This window comes from Dermacentor silvarum, chromosome 2, assembly GCF_013339745.2.
Source record: "Dermacentor silvarum isolate Dsil-2018 chromosome 2, BIME_Dsil_1.4, whole genome shotgun sequence".
NCBI lineage: Eukaryota > Metazoa > Arthropoda > Arachnida > Ixodida > Ixodidae > Dermacentor > Dermacentor silvarum.
The window spans coordinates 3,351,535-3,370,941 of NC_051155.1; the positions used below are offsets into that span (position 1 = coordinate 3,351,535).

Genomic DNA, 19,407 nt, shown 5'->3' on the forward strand with positions numbered 1-19,407 from the left:
ATTTGTGTCCAAAACGAGACCCTTGCCGTGTTAACTGTTTCTAAAAGTTACCAGGAAAATCCTAACAATTCGCCTGCCAGACAACAACCCCCCCACCCTGATATCTACCCGGTTTACCTCTCTAAAAATAATGCTCAATTTTTACCCCCTCCTCCCTGAATGAAAAAATAAAAAAAACCTGAAAGCGAAGGACCCTAAGCATAATCAATGCACACATGCTATGTGTGATGCAAAAATGATACCATCCAGTTATAGTTAGGGCCTGCAGCGAAAGTTCACCAATTCCCTCTACTCACTATTCATTAGGCGAGGGTAGAGCGCCCACTTGACTGTGTTATGCTACAGCTCTCTGCAACCTCGTGAGGCTGCTCGAAGCTTCCCTGCATTTAGAGTGAGCATGAGCCTTCCTTTACACATTCCATGACTAGGCTTCAGAAGTATTACGTGAACGCAGTTGGGGGACACTCACCTTTCCATCACGGGCTGTAGATGCAAGGAAATGAGTAACAATTTGTGTCATTTTATTTAGAAACAAGACGGAAAACAGGCGAATAGAAGGCAAGCCAAGCGTGGCACGAGCCTTTATCGCTCTATCACATCAGGCTAAACTTGCACAGCACAATAGTTTGTACACCAGAAGAGTCAGGCATCGTCGGTCCTGCGGGGCTGCTCCTCCTTGCTCGGCGGCTGCTCCTCGGCCTGGTAGCGCAGGGCGGGTGGTGCGAAGACCGGCGCCTCCTCTGGCAACTCGGCCTCCTCGGGCTCCTGCGCACACAAAGGCAATTATTTATGAGAACAAACACTTAGCAATTGGGTGTATATGAGATGCAGTGGCAATTGCCAAAATTACGAGCATCTTGTGCTTTTCAAGTAAGTGCAGCACTTGAGCTTCGCAACTTCACTTGTTTCTCTGCTGGAACTGCCTGGGTGGCATATTGGTAAGTGAGCGCGCTGGCTGTCCCCATTACCGACACGTCAAATCCCCATTGTGCAGTTTCCTCGACAAGTGAGTGTTTACAGAATGCCCCACGAAAAACAGACTAATGTTCCCGCTGTGTGTCAAGCAGCATTCCGATGCCTTTGTTGTGGTGTTATGACACCAAGTCCTAACACAAAAATGCATTATTGTATGTTATGGAAGGCTTTTTTAATGGCCCAAGCAGAAAGAAGCACATGTGGCTGTTTGTGATTTGCATAATGGCAATCACAATAATATTGTTACGGTGAAGGGAAAGAAGAAGGTGACACGAACTAGTGGAAGACGAAGACTCTGGCCGTTGCTTGAGCGCCATATACGTCGCTTGTAAATATACATTATTCTACACTCGTGGGCCTCCTTTCTTGCAGCAACGTTCCGGTGGAACTGCGGGGTACAATCATGGAAGGACGACGTCTACCTGCCGCCACAATGGCAGATCAACCGACACAACCGACAACCCCTCAGCAGTCCGTGCCAACGGTCATCCTTGCTCATCTGCAGGACCCGGGGACATTTTGTGGCACGGACAATGCCGACGTCGAGGACTTGCTTTCGATGTACGAGCGACTGTGCGACAACAGGTGGGATCCAACATTGATGTTAGCAAACCTGATATTTTATCTGAGAAGAACTATGAAGCAATGGTACGATACACATGAAGCTGACCTAACGAGCCGGGATGTCTGCAAAGAAAACATGTGAAACCTGTTTGGCAGACCTGTCGGTCGTCAGTGGCCAGCAACACAGAACTTGCGCGCCGCACTCAAACGTCAACAGAATCGTACGCCGTGTACGTACAGGATGCGCTGGCCCTCTGTCTCAAGGCTGATAAAAACATGACCAAGGCAGACAAGATCACAGCTGCATTTCTCTTTAGTTTTCACATTCCGCGCATGCTTTTAACTTTTTGTTGATGCACTGTCCATATTGGCCAGTGTAAATATTGCCAGATGTCAAAAGAAGTAAATAAACCACCCCGATATTACAAGATATAAATTGAGACTTGTGGTTAATCTAGCAGGGCCCTTTTGCTTCTCCGTGGCTTTCTCTTGAATTAGGCTGCACATATTTTCCAGCTTACAAGCATCTGAAAACGCCACAGGAACTACAAACCTTTCCCCTACTTTCTTGAACTCGTGCGATATTCCATGGATGTATGGAATAACTAACGTTCTTTATTGCTTTTCGCCTGCTGTTTCTTGGTCTCCAGCCAACACTTTACATTTAACACGTTTTAGCAACTCTGCAGCAACAGATGAAAATTTGAGATTGTTATAGCCTGCGGCCCTCAACCGTCAGCTTCCATCAAAGCTGTCACTCATAAGATGGGCACACGACTTGAAAAGGGCCGATTTCAAGCAGGACTGCACAATTCCATTTTAACAACCTTCGAATGCACAGAGGAAGTATTCAGCAGTGGTTTCACTCTACAGTAAAACATCCAACAGAGATCGTTACGTTTTTGTACTAGTTTTAAATGCAAGAACTGCAACTAGTTTTCTTGCGGCATTTCACACATAAAGGTCAAACCCCATGCCATTTTATTTTAGCATGTAAATTTTAATTTGGAGTGTTATTATACTAATTAACTGGGGTAACAGTCACAAAACCTTGCATTCTGCAGCATTAAAGAAGCAGAAAAGAACAGCCTAAAGACATTTTTCATACCATTTTTGTATTCAATGCTGGTGCAGTGACAGGAGGTGTTCTTCAACAGAAGTTGCGAAGAAGCTAGGATTAGTGAACACCACAGTGGCTTATTCAAAAACATTTTTTGGTAATGTGACAGCACTAACTAGCTCAAACCAAGATTGTGCATGTGCCTTACTTCAGCTTGCCACTCACTAGAAGCACCTAGACATCTGGATTTGAGTGTAATGACCCTGAATAAGTTAAAGGGAACCAAATGATACCTCTCTTGGCCTTTCCTTTTACGAGTCCCCTTGCCCTCTCAGTTTGCGCTTTCTGATCGCAGCGATCAGCGCGCTGTGCAGCAATGACATCGACACCATATCGGGATGCATGATCACTGCAATTCTGGGGCTGCGACCATGATCAAGAGCAGCTGTCATGGAGGCAGCGAGAGTCAAAAGAAAAAAAAACCAAGAAAACAATAGGCGTGGCCGACAGTGCACGGATGATCGTGCGCCGGAACGGTGCCTGCACAACCACGTGACTCCACTTCACCAAAAGGGAGGTGCAGATAAGCCCCAGACCTCCTCGCTCACCAGCTCAGGAGGAAAGATGTCGGCTGTTTGCGCCCACTGGCAGACAGAATATGCAGGTTACTTTACATGCTCTCCAATACCTACGACAGAACAACCTGCACCACGCCGGTGATCTTTCGCTGATGCCTTCTAAGCCAGTTTTGACGCAGTGTGGCACAATTATGATAACTTTTCTGCCTTCGCCATAATTCGGCCCAGAAATTTGCATGAATATCAAAATGGGGCAATTGGCACTGGATTTCCACTCCTGTTCATATTTTATCAGTCATGGTGTTGCAAGTATAATCATAAGATAACGACAGAAGAAAATACTTCAAGACCCAAGACCCTCCAATTCAAGACCGTTCTTCTATAGAAGTATGTTGCTCAAGGCAGGTGCAACCCTTGAACCAATGCATGCCCCATCCTCCAAAACAAGTATTTCCCGATTCCAATCAACAATAGTGGTGTTCAAATAGAAGAAAGGCAGTTCTAGAAATCCTTCAACTGATACACTGAACTCACTGATGAACTTACGCTCATCATTGTCCTTTGTTCAGGGTGCGTACAGGTCCTTGAAATCCTTGAAATTGAAAAGTGCGTTTTTAAGGCCGTTGAAAGTCCTGGAATTTTTTTCCTTCCTTGAAAATCCTTGAATTTCGTGAGCAATGCACTCCGATATCGACATTGCGACCTCCTTTCTGTGGTAGAATGCCGTCGATCTGGCAAGCTCCCCATTTCAGAAACAATACGCCGGCACGAACACACATGGTTCCGTTTTGCAGAACTGCACGGAAAAAATAAAAGGCTTCACCACGTATAACCGTGAACAGAGCCCGTGCCGCACTTCGGTGCTTGTTCGGCTGGCAGTGTTTACGCTGCTTTCCTCACCCTATCCTTCGTTTCACTCCTACCCCATCGGTCTGCCTTGTCCCACTTTCACTCTTGCGCGCTAACTGAAGCTAAAGAGAGCTACAGTGGAGAGCAACTTTACTACTGATGCTCAGTGCCTTTAGGTGGAGGTTTGTTATAATATTATTTATCATAAGATAAGTGCAATAAGATTACCGTATTTTCCGGTCGCACTTCTGTATAAGACGCACCCCCCTCAAAACGTCAGTTTTGAGGGGGGTGCGTTATATGTCGCACCGGTGCAAAAAAAAAAACATATAAGTTGCACCGGTGCATAACACGCAGCTGTTCTTTCGCTAAGCGATTTAAAAAAGTTACAGTGACGTTTCGCTCCGTGAACGCGGGTCACCCGCAAGCGTATGGGTGCCACTCCAGGCGATTTCTGCCGTCGTGGTTACCGCGATGTTCCGTACAAAGTCCAAGGGCGATAACATCGTCCTCGCGAGTTGAAAGCGTGCGACGGTGAGCCGAATCATGCACAAGGGAGCAAAGCAGGAAGGCAGCCCGAAAGGTGGGGGGGTGGGCTGCCTGTACTCTCGTAGCAACTGCGTAGTTTACGCAGTGGCGTGCGCCGCATCTTGACAGCGATCTGCAGATTGTCCAGGTGGGAAAATCAAACAAGACACACAGCCGTCCTCAGGCCGGTTTTGACTTTAGGGTCGATCGACTCGCGGTCGCCCTACCACCGCTTGCGCTGCTGCTCCATCCTTCTCGCACGGCGCTCGAGAACTTTATCACGAGAACCCGGCACCTCGATAGCGTGCACAGAACCCGTAGCAATTAAGACAACCAGCGCGCTTGGCGTGGCCGTAACATCAGATCCTATTTTGACAGTAGCTTTTCCGAAAAAAAACAAGAAAAAAAAGATTAACCTTGTACTCGGCCACGCAACGCTTGAAACAGCGAAGGTGGGCGATCGTAGCCCAATATTTTCCGGAAGTGCGTGCAAACTTTTCATCTTATTACTCATGATGATAATTTCTTTTTGCGCGTCTCGGCCTTACGGCCATCACTGCGAGTTGCATAGCGCAGCTTGCAACACGGACATCGCGTTGTTATGCCGACAACACGTTCCAGCAGACCCGATATGTGAATGCATCTCTCTTTCTCATAGTGCGCAAAACCTCTTCACCTCGCAGAGCACGAGCATTTGAACGTGCACGCTATGGACAAAGACGACGACGCTTGAATGCAATCATACGGTTTGCATAAATGCGTGCTCTGCAAGCGTGGCTGTATAGCCTAGTGGTTACGACGCTCGCCTTGGGACCGCGGGTACGCGGGTTCGAATCCCGCCTTGGCAAGAAAGTTTAGTTTCTTTTATTTCTTCATAGTTTCTTGATACGAACCACAAATTACAGCTGACTTAAGTATAAACTGTATGCACGCGACAGCGACAACTTTGAGCGACGTCTCCCCGGTGTTGCCGATATGAGGGCAGCAAATACTCGCCGAAACTGGCGTGACGCTTGCTTTATTAATTTAAGTTGATGTGTTTTAGTGTAAAGAGCAGCATAAATATTTCTAAAGGTCTTGCACTACGTTACTATCCTTGCACGTATCGAAATCTAGTCGTTTGCTCATTCCGTGCGACAATCGGTAGTGCTTGACTGATGTATATCCAGTTCCGGCTTCGTGCTATTGGCTAGTCGCTCATAGCAGTTCCGGGCGACGAGTGACGAATTATAGAACCAAGCGATTGAGCGAAAAAACCGAGCGATCTGTTCGCGCGACGGTCCGTTTCGTCGCTCGAAGTCGTTGCTCGTCGCCGTTGCGCACAAAATCGCTCTCATGCGGTTTGGGCTTTAAACAGCTTCGCTGTTAAAAACGTACTTAGGTCGCACCGTTCTATATAAGATGCACCGACGAAAAATTCAGCAAAAAACGTGTCTTATACAGCGGAAAATACGGTATGCTGAATGTTTTGAAAATGTTTGATGAACCCACCCAGCTAATACTGCAGAAGCCTGAGCAGCTGTTGTGAGTGTTCGTTGTGTTAACTATTAATATTGCGGATTCGAGAAATGATCAAGAGAAGACATGTTTTACAAAATTGCAATATATACATCTATTTGTTATAATATAATGGATGTGCAGCAAGACTACACTGAATGGTTTGGAAATGTTCGGTAAACTTGCTCAGTTAATACTGGAGAAGTCAGAGTAGCTGTTGGGAGCATTCATTGTATTTTGTGAACTTTTTTTTTGTATTGTGAACTTGCAAGTTGATCAAGGCTGGACATTATTAACATCATTGGGATATACATTTATTTCTTTTTATTTTAGTGCAATAACCCTACGCTGAATATTTTGAATATTTTTGGTGAACTTTACCCAGCCTATACTGGAGAAATCTCAGCCGCTGTTGTAAGCGTTCATTTTGTGTTGTGATCTTGAGAAGTTATCAAGGCTAGACATTTTTAGTATAATTGTGATATACATTTATTTATTGTAAGCGCAATAAACCTACAGTGGAATCTCGATGATACGGATCTCACGGGGTCAGGAAAAATATTCGTATTAGCCGAAATTCGTATAATCGAATTGCAATTAAAACAAGCCAAATTAAGGGGGGATGCGGGGATCAGATCGCGAAAATCTTGAGAAAATTCTATTTTTGAAAACCACGTGTTTCGGTATCTGCAACGCCGTATTAAAATGCTAAGCTGTATCAAAATGGTTTGGCTGAAAACGCACTAAAAGTGCCCAAAAAAGATTAATTCGTCAGTGCGCAGGGTGAGAAAACAGCTTTAAATTGCGCAAAATCACCGCAGTTCACGGAGACATATCTCGTATTTCCCGCCACCGAGTGCTGCCATCTTGGTATCGTTCGAAAGCTCAAAGATTCACCGTTCCGCTTCTCAATTCATCTGTTGCCGCCATCTTGTAACAAACGCACAAACACAAAAGAAGTGCGGGTCTGCAATAGGTAGTCACACGGGCCTTCCGATGAAAGCGGGCCTCCTATTGGCTGCCGTGCTGAAAGGTGTCTCTCCATTAGTTGCTGCTGTGACAGGGGCAAGATAGCAACCGCAGTTGTCTGCTTCGTAAACCACGCCGGCGTCTTCACTTCACACGCAGAATTCGGATTACTGAGAGCTCCCAGGTTAGCGATGGATCGTCGCTCGTTGGATCGAGAAGAAATTTTGGACGAAGCACGCCTTCGGAATATGGAAGAGCAAGCCTCCTACGGCTAGAAAATAAGGCGATTAGTGGGAGAAGCGGAGGAGCACCCGACTGAACGTGCCGTGCTATCTTGCACCACGTGACTCCGGCAGCGAAACCGACAATCGCCCTGTGCTATCGGCACCGATAACGCAGTCGACGGAAGACGCGCCAAGAGAGGCTCCCGCACCTCAGCGTACGGCCGCGCGAATCAGCCGAGATCGATTTTTGGTAGACATAGCTCGCTGCGACCAGGCTAAATGGCGCAAACACAAAGAACGCGGCCCGAAGCACAGCAGCCACTCCGTCCGGCCGATGGCACGTGGAAAAGGAGGAAAAGCACAAAAACAACAAAAGTGCCACCGCTTCAAACTCTTCGCACCCAGTCGCGGCCTCCGCGCTGTCCAGCGTCGCGTCCGTGCCTCCGCAGCAAAAGAGAAAGAGAGAAAGCGCGTGACTGCGCGCTGTTCTCTTTCGCGCCCGTCGGTGGGGCGGCGTTTATTCGTATCAACCGATGCGGGGGAAAAATCGATTCGTAACAACCATTCTCTAGCACGTTGCAAAGTAATGGGGCTCAGCCGGGACCACAGAAAAATTCGTATCATCCGGAAATTCGTATTAGCCGTGATCGTATCATCGAGATTCCACTAGTCATTTTTGGAAATGTTAGAGTAAAGAAATCCTACTTTGGATACATTGAAGTTCTTGAAAAACCTGTGACAGGTCCTGGAATATCCTTGAATTTTTGCCTTGGAAACCTGTACGAACCCTGTTTGTTATAGGAAGCTTAACACATTCCATAAGTTCTGGTTAAGGGATGGTGAGTTCTTTGACATCAATGCATCAACATATTGTCACCCAGCTAGTACAGCTAGAATAGTTGACCAGCAATAGATAGGCAAAAAACACGTCAGGCTTTAGCAATGGCTGGACCTCAGAGAGCGTGTGCGCAACCACGAACTTCGTCGTTCTCACCTCAAGGGGGCCAGTTTCACCACGTGCCAACTTATTTTGCGTCATTGCTCCCCTCTCAAAAGCGACCGAGCCGGTCGCTTCAAGGGCAGTGGGCGAGCACTATGGGCAAGAGTGCCAACATAAAAAGAAAAAAAAACATACAGGAATGTACACAATGCTGAAGCGGTTTGTGAGGGTTGCTTATCCCTCGCGTGCGTAGTACAGCTTCATCCGTACTACGTGGACAACTTCAGCACGGGGACAGTGTCGGTTCGAACCAGGATCAGAGCTTTGAGGCACCACCTCGTAGTTCACATTACTGAGGCGGCGTACAACTTCGTAGGGGCTGAAATAGCAGCGCAACAATTTCTCCGAGAGCCCATGGTGTCGGATAGGTGTCCACATCCACACGCGATTGCCTGGTGAGCACTGGACGGTCCGTCGGGTCCGGTTGTAATGGCAGGTGTCGGTGTTCTGCTGGGTGCGGATGCGATTCAGAGCAGGCTGGCGAGCTTCCTCTGCTTTCTCGACGAACTCTTCAGTGGTGTCATTCCTTGTGGTTCCGTGGTCTACCGGGAGCATGGCGTCTAAGGGGGTTGTAACGCGATGTCCGTAAATGAGCTCGAATGGCGTAAACTCGGTGGTCTCCTGCATAGCGGTATTGTAAGCAAACATCACGTATGGCAAAATTTCATCCCATGTTTTGTGTTTGTCATGAGTAAGAGGCCGGCGGCGAAATAAAAGAAGACAAGGACGATGCGATCGGAGCGAGCGCGCGAGGCACGTGATCCGAGCTGTGATCGAGGGAGAAACGGCGCTGTCGGTGGATTATCGACGTGGTTCCGGGCCAGGAAGGTCGCATCGCCAGCTACGCTCTGGCGACGGGAGACTTGGGGGTCTGGCTGAGTCCGTGATGTTGGCCGTCCAAGGTGTGGCCGTCGACCTCGGCAAGTTTGAGCGAGGCTCCTGGACTGGCTGCAGCCTCTCACGGCAGGACCGGGCACCCCAGAGAGGATCCCCCTTCTGCGGCAGACCGGCAGGTTCGATTCTCCGCGGGACGCCACGTCGGCACTCATGAAGAAGTTGCGACGCATCCCGACGCTAGGCCTATCCAGGTGGGCCTAAGCAACGCCGAGCGCCATCACTGAAGACTTACTGACGAGCTCATCACCGACGAAGTACCGACGAGCTCACCACCGAGAAAAGAGACGACGCGATGACGGCAAGGCGACTACATCATCAACGAGAGCGACAATTGCTTGGGAAAGGAGCCGACAAGTCCGAACAGACGTGCAACGACGAGCGCAGCAAGGTGACTCTTATTGGTAGCGTCTAAGCGATAGGACAGGGTTGCCTGACTTTGAAGGATTAGCTACCACAGACAAGTGTAGGCGCAGATTAGAATTTGTTTAGTGCATGAAGCTTCAAGTTGTTCTTGTATTTGTTCAATAAGTTTTAGTGTGCTTGATTTTTCTTTTTAGTTTGAGTCTCGAGTTTGCGTGCTATTAAAAAATCTGTTTGCTGTGTCGCCATCCGTCTTCCTTCTCCATCTCTTTTACCACCCGCACGCCCCCGAGATCGGTGACAAAAACATCACAGTGTTCCACATCAGTGTACATGGATAGCCGGTCGGTCAATGTTTTGTTCAGGCGCTCTGTTAAGCCGTTAGTCTGGGGATGATAGGCTGTGGTCCTTCGGTGGTCGGTGTGTGTCAGCGTGACGACTTGTAGCAACAACTCCGCTGTAAATTCTGCACCGCAGTCAGTAATGAGCACAGCGGGTGCACCGTGATGAAGCACGATCCTGTGGACGAAGAAGCTGGCGACTTCAGCAGCAGTTTCCCACGGCACAGCTTTTGTCTCCGCATAGCGAGTTAAATAATCAGTTGCCACGATTATCCACTTGTTTTGCAAGGAAGATGTGGGGAATGGACCAAGAAGGTCCATTCCCACTTGCTGGAATGGCGCCGGAGGCGGATCCAAAGGCTGAAGGAAGCCGGCAGGCTTGACGGGTGGGACTTTACGCCTCTGACAGTCACCGCACGTTCGCACATAGCGCTGAACAGACGAAAATAGGTGTGGCCAATAGTATTTCTGCCATATGCGCGCTAATGTCCTCGCGAAGCCTAAGTGGCTGGCACAGAAATCGTTGTGACACGCCTGTAAAACTTCCTCGCGCAGTGCCGTCGAAACGACGAGAAGAAACGTTTCTTGGCTGTTCTCTAAATTTTTCTTGTACAGGACATTGTTCCGTAGGCAGTACGATGTCAATCCTCGTGAAAGTGCATGTGGGACAACGTCAGCTCCCTCGAGATATCGGATGACTGGAAGCAGTTCAGAGTCTGCACGTTGATAGTCAGCCATGCGCACCACGTCGACGACACCAAGAAATGGCAAATCTAGCTCCAAGTCGGAGGATGTCAAGGGAATCGGAGAACGACAAGCAGTCAGCGTCGCTATGCTTATGGCCTGATCTGTAGACAACAGCTATGTCGTATTCCTGGAGGTGGAGTCTCCAACGAGCGATGCGACCTGACGGGTCTCGTAGATTGATTGGCAAGCCAGCAGAGCGAATGGTGGTCACTGATCACTCGAAATGGCCCGCCGTACAAGTAAGGTCAGAACTTGCTGATGGCCCACACGACTGCTAAACATTCTTTTTAGGCGGTTGAATAATTAGCTTCTGCTTTTGTAAGACTACGGCTTGCATACACAATTACACGTTCTGCGTCGAAGGACTCGGGGCCATTCTGGTTCAATAACCAGAATGGCCCCGAGTCCTACGTTGCTTGCGTCTGTGTGAATTTCAGTTGCCGCGGTGCCATCAAAATGCGCCAGCACTGGAGCAGATTGAAGGCGTTTACACAATTCGGCAAAGGCTTCCTCTTGGTCTTCCATCCACGTGAAGGGCACATCTTGTCGCGTCAGTCTCGTGAGAGGTTCAGCAACCCTTGAGGAGCCTTCAACGAAATGACGGTAGTAAGTGCAGAGGCCCAGGAATCGCTGAACAGCCTTCTTGTCTTAAGGGTGAGGAAACTCGGAAACAGCAGCAAGCTTTTCTGGGTCTGGTCGTACTTCTTGGGAGCTGACCATGTGGCCTAAAAACTTCAGTTCTTGGAAGCCAAAGTAACATTTTTCAGGCTTGATGGTGAGGTTTGCCTTGCATATTGCGGTAAGGACACTTCGTAGTCGGGTCAGATGTTCATAAAACGTGCTGGAAAACACAACAACGTCGTCTAGGTACACTAGACACGTCTGCCACTTTAGCCCGACGAGTACAGTGTCCTCATTCGTTGAAACGTAGCAGGAGCGGAACAGAGACCAAAAGGCAGGACTTTAAATACGTATAGCCCGTCGGGAGTCATGAAGGCGGTTTTTTCACGGTCACACTCGTCCACTTCGATTTGCCAGTACCCTGACTTTAGGTCTAACGAAGTAAAGGACTCAGCATGACGCAGACGGTCCAAAGCGTCATAGATCCGTGACAGGGGGTAAAAGTCGTGTTTGGTGACTCGATTAAGCCAGTCTATAGTCAACACAGAAGCGGAGTGTGTTGTCTATCTTTTGTACTAGTACGACAGGCGACGCCCACGGACTTGTTGACGGCTGGATGACGTCGTCATTTAGTATTTCTTGAACTTGACGCTTAATCGCCTTCCGCTCCATAGGTGACACGTGGTACGGATGCTGACGGACAGGCCGTGCCGACTCCTCTGTAACTATCCGATGTTGCGTAATGGAGGTGCGCTGGACTTTAGATTCTGTGGAAAAACAGCCAGAGAATTCTGTCACTAGGCCCAGCAGCTGATCCTTCTGTATATCTGCTAAGTCAGCATTAATGTGGACGCGGGTACTCAGGCTGGCGTGAGTTGTTGCATCCGGTGAATTCACTTGTAACGTGCCGACGTCGGAGAAGTCAGCAATGTCGTTCAGAAAGGCCACAGCTGTACCTTGAGGGACGTGCTGATACTCATGGCTGAAGTTTGTCAGCAAAACTTGCGAGCACTTATTTTGTATTCGAACAAGGCCCCGGGCGATGCAGATGTGTCTTTCGAGCAACAGCGGGATATTTGCCTGCATCGCAGGTTACGAGGGTCAATACGCTGCTCCTTGGCGGCACCGTGATGTTCTCGTCGACAATCCTCAAGGCGTTGACATACGTGTCGTCAGTGCTGCTCCCTGCTAAGGCCTGCGCCGTTGAAAACGTTACCAGGGACTTCTGTAAGTTTATCACGGCTCCATTAGCCTGCAGAAAGTCCATTCCCAGAATTAGGTCCCTCGAACAGCTTGGGAGGATAACGAAATCTCCGAGGTACGTAAACCCACGAATGCTCACTCGCGCTGTGCATCTTCCTACCGGGGTTAGCAGATGGCCTCCTGCAGTGCGAATCTGCGACCCAGTCCACTCGGTAGAAACATTCTTCAGCTTGCAGGCAAGGTCCATGGTCATAACTGAGGTGTCCGCTCCAGTGTCGATTAACGCCTTTATTTCTTCGTCTACAGTGATGGGAATGTTCGACGTTACTACCTCTCGTACGGTGTTTGACTGCGTCTGTACGTCTCGTCGTTCTGTTTTCGTCGTTGTTGTCGTAGTGGAGGATCTTGCGCACAGTCGACGTCAGTGGCCTCACCTCCGGAGGTCACTGAACTCAGTTTTCCCGACCCGCCGGGCTAGGTGAGCGGCGTCAGAGAGCGCTGCGAGAGAAGGCTTGGCTTGGTGATGGTGACCTGTAACGAGCAGGAGACGACGAACAGGGCTCGTGCCATCGTTATCACCATTGCGACAATTCGCGACGAAACTCTCTATTTCCGGTGGCCGCTCACCAGGTCGTGGACGAGGTGCATTTGGCAAGAATCCACGAAGCCCAACACGACGATAAGGACACATTCTGTAGATGTGCCCGGCTTCGCTACAATGATAACACAGGGGCTTGTAGTCTGCGGTGCGCCAGATGTATCTCTTCCTAGTTATTGCTTCGGTGATGAGCGGTGGGCTGCGAGGCCTGAAGCTTACGTCCATTTGCTGAGCGGGGTTTCCCATGCTATACGCACTTGAGGGTGGTGGACGGCGTACTGCTTCAGCGAAACTCATTTCAGCACGTGGTCCCGGCTGTGGTGCTTCGCACTGTCCAGGAACATGGACAGCCTGCCGGACCTCGGCGCGCATCATTTCCGCAATGGAAAGTTGTCCCACAGAGGCAGCGGTCGTCTGCATCTTCTGCAGTTCCTCCTTGATGACAGCCCTGATGAGTTCTCGCAAGGCGCTGATGTTGTTGTTGAGGGTAATGGCAGAGAGCTCCCTTGAAATCACGGCGTCGTGGTTGTATTGCCTGGCCCGCTGTTGAAGGGCCTTTTCCATGGTAGTGGCTTCGTCGTGGAACTCTGCAAGTGTCGTCGTCGGATTTTGAATGAGGCCAGCAAAGATTTCCTTTTTGACGCTGCACATTAGGTGCTGCACATTCTTTGCAACAGTCATTCAGGGGTCCGCACGTCTGAAGAGCTGATTCATGTCTTCTACGTACACTGTCACTCGCTCATTCGGGCCTTGAATTCTCGCCTCCATTGCTAACTCCGCCCTCTCCTTCCTGTCCACCCTGGCGAAGGCATTGAGGAACTGCCGACGAAATTCTTCTCATGACGTCAGTGTCACCTCGATGTTCTCAAACCATGTTTTCTCGGAATCTTACGCTTGTGGGTCCAGTCGTTGAGGTTGGCGACCCGGTCAAAATGGTCAAGCCAGTCGTCGGCGTCCTCTGAAGCACTCCCGTGGAACGGATTCGGCGTCCCGGTCTGATTGACGACCACGTGCGATGCTGCAGTAGCGGCAGGAGGTGGTTGGTTCGACTTCGTTCGGGTAGTAGACCGTGCTGTAGCTGGAGTACCTGGAGACGTCGGCTGGTACAGGGGTAAGCTCGGTTGAACTACTTGCCGGGCTTAGGTCTGGGGTACGCTCCGGAGATCTTAACATCGACCGTACCCAGCACTTCCACCAGAAATGTCACCCAGCTAGTGCAGCTAGAATAGTTGACCAGCAACAGATAGGCAAAAAACACGTCAGCCTTTAGCAATGGCTAAAGCGCGCGCGCGCAACCACGAACTACGTCGTTCTCGCCTTAAGGGGCCAGTTTCATCACGTGCCAACTTATTTTGCGTCAATATCACAACAACCTGGCTTTTCTTCCTTAAGGTAATTACTGATTCAGAGCTATACACATAGAATGGGCCAACCACATGCAAGCAGCTTAAGTGCTTTTGTAGAAAGCCAGAAATAAACTGCCATGTATCCCTTTCGGAAGCTGTGGCCCAAAAAGGTATGTTTGCCTTATGCATTTTTGCTGTGAAAGAAGAAAAAAAAACCCATAGCCTTGGCCTTGTTCAACAGCATCTTTTCCAAAAGACATTCCTTTAGCATTTCCTTCGCCTTTTTCATTAAGGGAAGTTCTGCGTCAAGGCCTCAAGAGCCTTTCCAGAAACACGGCTTCTGGCAACATGACGAAACAGCCCTCTTTGTCAACAACTTTCTCAGTTAACTACCGGCTTAGTGTGAAATGGTCTTTTCCCCACACCTTCAATTCTTATACCAATACGGTCCCGACATCCCTTTGTAACCTATAGACCAATAGGTTTGTAATATAGCCGAACCCGTTTATAATGAACTTGATAGTTCCACCCTTCCACCTAGTGCATTTTTTTTGTTCGCGAACGTGTTGCCGTGTTGCTTCTTTAAATTCGTAATTTTTGTTTGATTGTTTAAAGTCATACAAAATCAGCAATGTTTCTTTTTTGTTGTTGTTTTGTAGGTAACCACTTTTACGCATGTGCCCCCCCTTGTGTAATGCCTTCGGGCCTTAAAGGTGATAATAAATGAAATGAAAAGTGGTCTTTATGTCAGTAGTTTGTTATATATGGACTCGCCCTTAAAAATGCTCAAAAATTAAACTGCACTGAAGCTGGCGTCAGCCGTTACAATTTGGCAGCACTTTCTGTCTGAAAACCCAATTTTCAGTGTCATTTTTGTTCCCACATTTAGCTGCCAACTTCCGTTAAAGACGTCCATCTAAAAAACAAAATGCAGTCGTGTAGCTCTTTCAAAACCGCGCCCGGTTCTGAACGCCTGTCATTTCGAAACTGTAAGCACAGCTTCCACTTTTTATTTGAAAGCTTGTAATATATCTTACTACCAGAGGGACATGACTGTATTCTGCACCCGAGAGTGAAGCACTCTAGTTGGCCGGAAGCGTAAACTTCGTTAACTACTGTGGCATGCTGCCATTCTGCGAAGGTCTCAGACATCATGGTCTCGGCATTATGACTGCGCCTCAGACACACAAGAGCCGTAAAATTACGTTATGTCGCTTTGGGCGCAAAAAAAATGCAATTGGAAGGGGGTTTATTGGTCATTGCCGCCTGCCATCCAAGGACTGCACGACGAGCACAAAGACAGTCTCAGCCGGCGTCGGCAGCTCTCGATCTACGCTCGCACCTCCAGCCAAGACAGAGTCCCACTAGCTGCTACGTCTGTTGCTTCATCCCCACTACACAATGTTCGAAAAGTAAACTATAACCGCGAACCGCTAACAGCAATCGGCAAATGCGTAAACAAAGCGCTGCTGAACCATGATTTTTCATTTCATTTATTTCCTCTCAAGGCTGTACAGGCATTACAGAGAGGAGTGGAAATAGAAAAAGAAAAAATGGCTGAAGAGGCAGCACATGATCACTGATTGCAGACTTGAACACATCATGATCTGTGATAGTGACGATGGAGGCGGGAAGGCAATTCCAGTCTTGACTTGTTTTCGGGATGAAGGTTTGGAGGTATGGTTTGAAGGTTGAGGCACCCCAACCTTCATTCTATGATCAATACGGGATGACAATGGCTTTGAGGCGAAAAAAGTGTAATTTTTAGGTGATTATTAGGGTAGTATATTTTATGAAACAGGCATGGCATAAGCGGGAAATTCGACGTCTAGTAGAAAGGAGAGGTACGTCAAGCTTTTGCTTCATGGGGTAGTCGCTGATAGTCGATGATCCGCTGATAACAGCGTAGTAACCGCCCACCCTTTGCAACATTGCATGGAGGCAGCGCGTGGTGCAGCGTTCTCGCCGATTGAAGCCGCGTAGGGCTGCGTTGACACAAACGCTTGAGCGGCCATGGTGGAAAGACATAGACGGTCGTTCCAAATCGCTGAAACTGGCATAACGCACGCGGTGCCACACGGAAAATTGCACAATAAAGCGAGCGATGCCGTCGTGGCATCCGATATCGCAGTGGCGCACGCTCCAGCGCACGATTCAGGTCATGCTGTTTATGCTGTACGCGTTACGCCTTCACCCTGAAGGCGCGCCTTGAAAACACGTGACCACGCGTGACTACACCAGTGTGACCTTCTTTGTGGCTTCCGAAATCCGTGAGGCAGTTGCTCGCTCATCTCGAAGGCCGTATCATCGTCGCCGTGCGCCCAGTTTTGTAGCGGTTCCATGCTTTGGAACTTCGCGTGTGCCCTCTTTTTACCATGACCGAGTTTGAAACGTTCATTGTAGCAGTACGACGATTTAGAAAACGTTCGTTATATCTGGAAGCAGTCTCCATAGGGAGGGTCCAACAATCGAAATTCAATTAAATGTGGTCGTTATAACTGATAGATTGTTATATCTGGAATCGTTATAAGTGGTTTCGTCTGTAGTACCAATTGGGGTTAATAAGTGACAGCTATTTGTTGCCAATTTCCTAACTGAGCAATTTCCCAAATCACTTCAGTGTACAACTCGGAAAAGTATATGATAGAGTGGTGGTGTTCACAGAACTCGCAGCTCTCAGGCTAGCCTGTGCAAATGATCAGCGGCCTAATCACCGATGAGCGGGAAACTTCTCGTGATGTTTCGCCGGCCACCACTGTAGGCCAAACGAGCGCTGCTTCGCTTTGTGTCAGCTACTAAAGTTACAGTTCAGTGCTGCATTGACACAAATCTGTTGACAGCAGCCATATGACAGCGTGGCCCACGCTGCTGTGAAACCACGTTTAGGACAAAGTTCTTCGCTATCAGTGTCACTGAAAAGGCAGGGCTGCTGGAGGAAAATAATATGCAGAAAATTCATGCATACGTGAATGGAGACTGTTCTTGCAAAGATTTGAGCATTGCATGCAATTATTTCTGCGAGTTATGTACGCGGATATTAAATTTTTTTTCCTGGGTGCTGTAATCGCAAGTGCAGCTTATACATGGAAAAATACGTATTGGAAAGACAAAGTGAACTTGGCCTCGGGTGCTAGCAAGGTGGGCGCTGGAAGGGAAGACGATGAGGCAGAGAATAGTACAGCCAAACAGGTGTTGTCTCTGTTCTCAACTTTACAAATATATATCAAAACGTTTATTAAAAATAACAGGTGTAGGGAGCGGGTGGGTGGAGCCCCTAGTCCAAGGCTCCACTGGCTTGAGCGGTCCGCCGTGCCTGGTCGAGGAGAGCTAGTTGCATCTCCCGATCCTCGCTGGCGAGCCAAGTCTCCCACTGCTCCTTTCTGGAAAGTTTGCCGGCTATTTGCGGTGTATTAATTTTGGGTAGCCTGTTCTGGCAATCCCACGTAATGTGGGCTAGAGTTGGCTGGCCTCCGCACCACAGACAGTGAGCGCTGTAGAATGTGGGGTGAATGGCATGTTTCAAATAAAGATTTGGATATGTGTGCGTCTGTATTCAGCGCCAATCGTAAGAGTCCCGCCCGGATAGATCAGGCTGTGGTGGACTGTACTTTCGTCGCTCGCGCCGTTGGTACTCAAGGATGTCTCGCGGTAAGAAGGGTTTTTCTGAAGAGTGGTCGGCCGCTCGGTTGACAAAAGCACGAGCTGCGCCGCCCGCTCTCTCATTGCCATCGAGTCCTATGTGACCCGGGCACCAGATGATCATGTGGTTCTGCGTTAGGTTGGATCCTAATAGGTGAGTGGTGCTATGTGGTATCCTCCCGGTGAGGAATAATCTACATGCGACTTGGGAATCTGTAAGAATTATCGACGATTTTCCCAGAGCGTCCTTAGTTTTTATAGCTAGCACGATGGCTGAAGCTTCTGCGGTATTCGCAGATGCGACTCGAGCCGTGGCGCAAGTCAGAAGCCCTTGATCTGCGGCCGCTCCTACTACTACGAGGGCGTACTTATAAGTATTGCATCGAGCGACATCTGTGTAGACCGTATCCGGATTTCTACCGAATTGCTGCATTAACTTGCGTGCTCGTGCACTTCTACGACCCCGGTGGTATTTCGGACTCATGTTTTTGGGTAATGGAGCTACTGTGATCTTTTCACGAAGAATTTTAGGTAGAGATTCCAGTTCTTCTCCTGCGTACTGTGGACGAGCGGGGTAACCAACGTGGCAGAGTAATGCTCTGCCAGTGGAGGTTAAGCTAAGCCTCTGCAGTTGAGACATAAGCACCACTGCGCATAGCTCCTCGTAGTTGTTATGTATTCGTAGGGCCACCAGGAGTTCAGTGGAGGTTCCCTGTGGTAGGCCGAGAGCCGCTTTGTACGACGTTCTGATCAACGCATCTAGGGCATTTAGTTCAGTTTTCGTGGGGTACTGGAAAGGGAGACTATATGTGAGACGACTTAGCACAAAAGCCTGAACGAGCCGGATCGTCTCAGTTTCCTTGAAACCTTTTCGGTGATAAGTTACTCTACGAATCATGCGGGAGATCTGTTTCACCATAGTTCTAAGAGTTTTAATGGTGTGGTCCACTCGTTTGTTGCTTTGCAGCCACAGTCCGAGGACTCGCATTTTTCTGGACTTCTCTTACCTGGCTGTCTCCTATAAAGAGGTTTACCGGCTCTTGAGTTTGACGGCCTCGACCTCGGATCCTGATATATTCTGATTTATCGGGAGCGCAGCTCATTCCGCTGCTGCGAGCGAAGGTATCAACAGCGGTCGCTGCTTCTTGCAGGATTTGTTCTTTTTGTCCTAAAGAGCCGCTGGTGGCCCATAGTGTAATGTCGTCCGCATATAATGCGTATCCGGGCCTGGGTATGACGTCGAGTTTTTTGGCTAAGCGCCTCATGCCGATGTTAAAAAGAAGGGGCGAGAGTATCGCCCCTTGTGGTGTACCTCTACTGGGCATGGGAAAAGAGTCTGAGCGTGTAGTGCCGATACCTATTGTCGCGATATGAGAGATCAGGCAAGAGCGGACGTAGTCATAGATTCTTT

General features: G+C 48.8%; 1 protein-coding gene across 1 annotated transcript in view; it reads right to left on the reverse strand.

Moving 5' to 3' along the window:
• Positions 1-504: 504 nt before the first annotated feature.
• The window catches only part of LOC119441288 (probable ubiquitin carboxyl-terminal hydrolase FAF-X), a 540,581-nt gene continuing 521,678 nt past the window's right edge, over positions 505-19,407 (reverse strand). The window contains 1 exon segment of the mRNA XM_049661116.1: positions 505-765. Within this exon segment, the coding sequence (XP_049517073.1) occupies positions 643-765 (123 nt within the window). The 3' untranslated portion in view covers positions 505-642.